Source organism: Aphanomyces astaci (genome assembly GCF_000520075.1).
Source record: "Aphanomyces astaci strain APO3 unplaced genomic scaffold supercont1.35, whole genome shotgun sequence".
Lineage (NCBI taxonomy): Eukaryota > Oomycota > Saprolegniomycetes > Saprolegniales > Verrucalvaceae > Aphanomyces > Aphanomyces astaci.
This window is the reverse complement of record NW_009798298.1, coordinates 157,493-158,918: the sequence shown is the minus strand read 5'-3', so window position 1 is coordinate 158,918 and position 1,426 is coordinate 157,493. Positions and strand designations below refer to the sequence as shown.

Genomic DNA, 1,426 nt, shown 5'->3' with positions numbered 1-1,426 from the left:
ACCGGTACTACGTGAAAGGGCCGGGCAACAAGACCGGCAGCAGCGACCGCCACGGCATCAACACCGTCCTCGGCCACCTCAAAACAGTGCGAAGCTACCTCCGCGACCACAACTTAACGTTCCCCGTCGTGATCTCCGACATCATGGACATGTACACGATGTTCCCCGAGTTGTACGACGAGGTCGACGTGGTCGCTGTGAACCAGTTTTCGTTCTGGGAGAAAAAGACGGCGGAAGAAGGCGCGCACTTTACGTTCAAGCGCTTTCAGGAACAAGAGACCCGCGCCAAACGCGCCGGCAAGCTCATCCTGCTGCACGAAGCCGGCTGGAGCACAGCGGGTGAGGACCCCGTGGTCACCGAGGCTTCTCCCCGGGCCCAAGGCGTGTTCACGCAGGACTTTCTGACCCTGGCGGCGCGCCAGAACCTCAACGCATTCTACTTTGCCGCATTTGATTTGACGTTTGGGTCGACCTTGATTGAACGCAACTTTGGCATTCACTACTCCAACCGCACGTTGAAGCCAGGGGTGGATGCCGTCCACGTTGGCCCGCCGCTCCAAGCGGTCCGCCTCTGGGCCGGAGACAACGTGATCAAGGCGCACCGCTACTGGAACGCCGACGACGACTCGGTCAACGAGAACTTTGGCCACGTGTATGCTGCGAAGCCATCCGTCGGTCGATCGGGCGTCTGGGACGACGAGATCTGGCTGTGGGATGCTGAGTCCAGCATCTTGTACTCCAAGAGCTCGAATCAGTGCTTGGAGTCTTCTAGCGAGAACAACACGCAGACCCTGCGCACGTCCCCCTGCTCCAAGGACAACCGCGATCAAAAGTGGAGTGTCGCGAACGGCAACATTGCCAGCCAGAACGACGCCAACTTTTGCATCGACGTGGACGTGAACCGCCCAACGACCCCCGATGGGAACCTCGTGGTCGCGGTATCTCCGTGTAACGAGCAACCGACCCAGCCGATCTCGATAGTCCCGGCGGCCGACGAGCCCCTCAAGATTGGCATCAAGACGAACGGCGACGGGCTCACCGCGTTCTCCGGCAATGTGAAGTGGAAAACCAACCGCCATTCGGACAGTGAGAGCCGCCAGTGGTTTTACGATCCCGTCATTCAGAGCATTAAGAGTAAGTCCTCGAGCCAATGCTTGGACGCGTCCAAGGGCGTGAACGGTGGAGATGTGCTCTTGGCCAATTGCGATCCGGCCAACGTCAACCAGAAGTGGGTCTTGAACGACATCACGGGCCAGATCCATCATGCAACGCACTTTGGGTTTTCCCTCGGCGCCCCCGACGACGTCGACGAACTCGTGCGCTTGTTGTGGAGTGACAAAAACAATGTCAACCAACAGTGGAACATCAAGCCCGTCAAGGCCAACGCGTAGGCAGGCAGCTTGGAGCCACGCACGCACATGCATGA

General features: G+C 59.0%; 1 protein-coding gene across 1 annotated transcript in view; it reads left to right on the top strand.

The window, feature by feature from the left end:
* Nucleotides 1–143: 143 nt before the first annotated feature.
* The window catches only part of H257_11626 (hypothetical protein), a gene marked incomplete at its 5' end in the record, with an annotated part of 1,385 nt that continues 102 nt past the window's right edge, over nt 144–1,426 (top strand). Inside the window, one exon of the mRNA XM_009838627.1 lies at nt 144–1,426. This exon is cut by the window's right edge and continues 102 nt beyond it. Within this exon, the coding sequence (XP_009836929.1) occupies nt 144–1,391 (1,248 nt within the window). The 3' untranslated portion in view covers nt 1,392–1,426.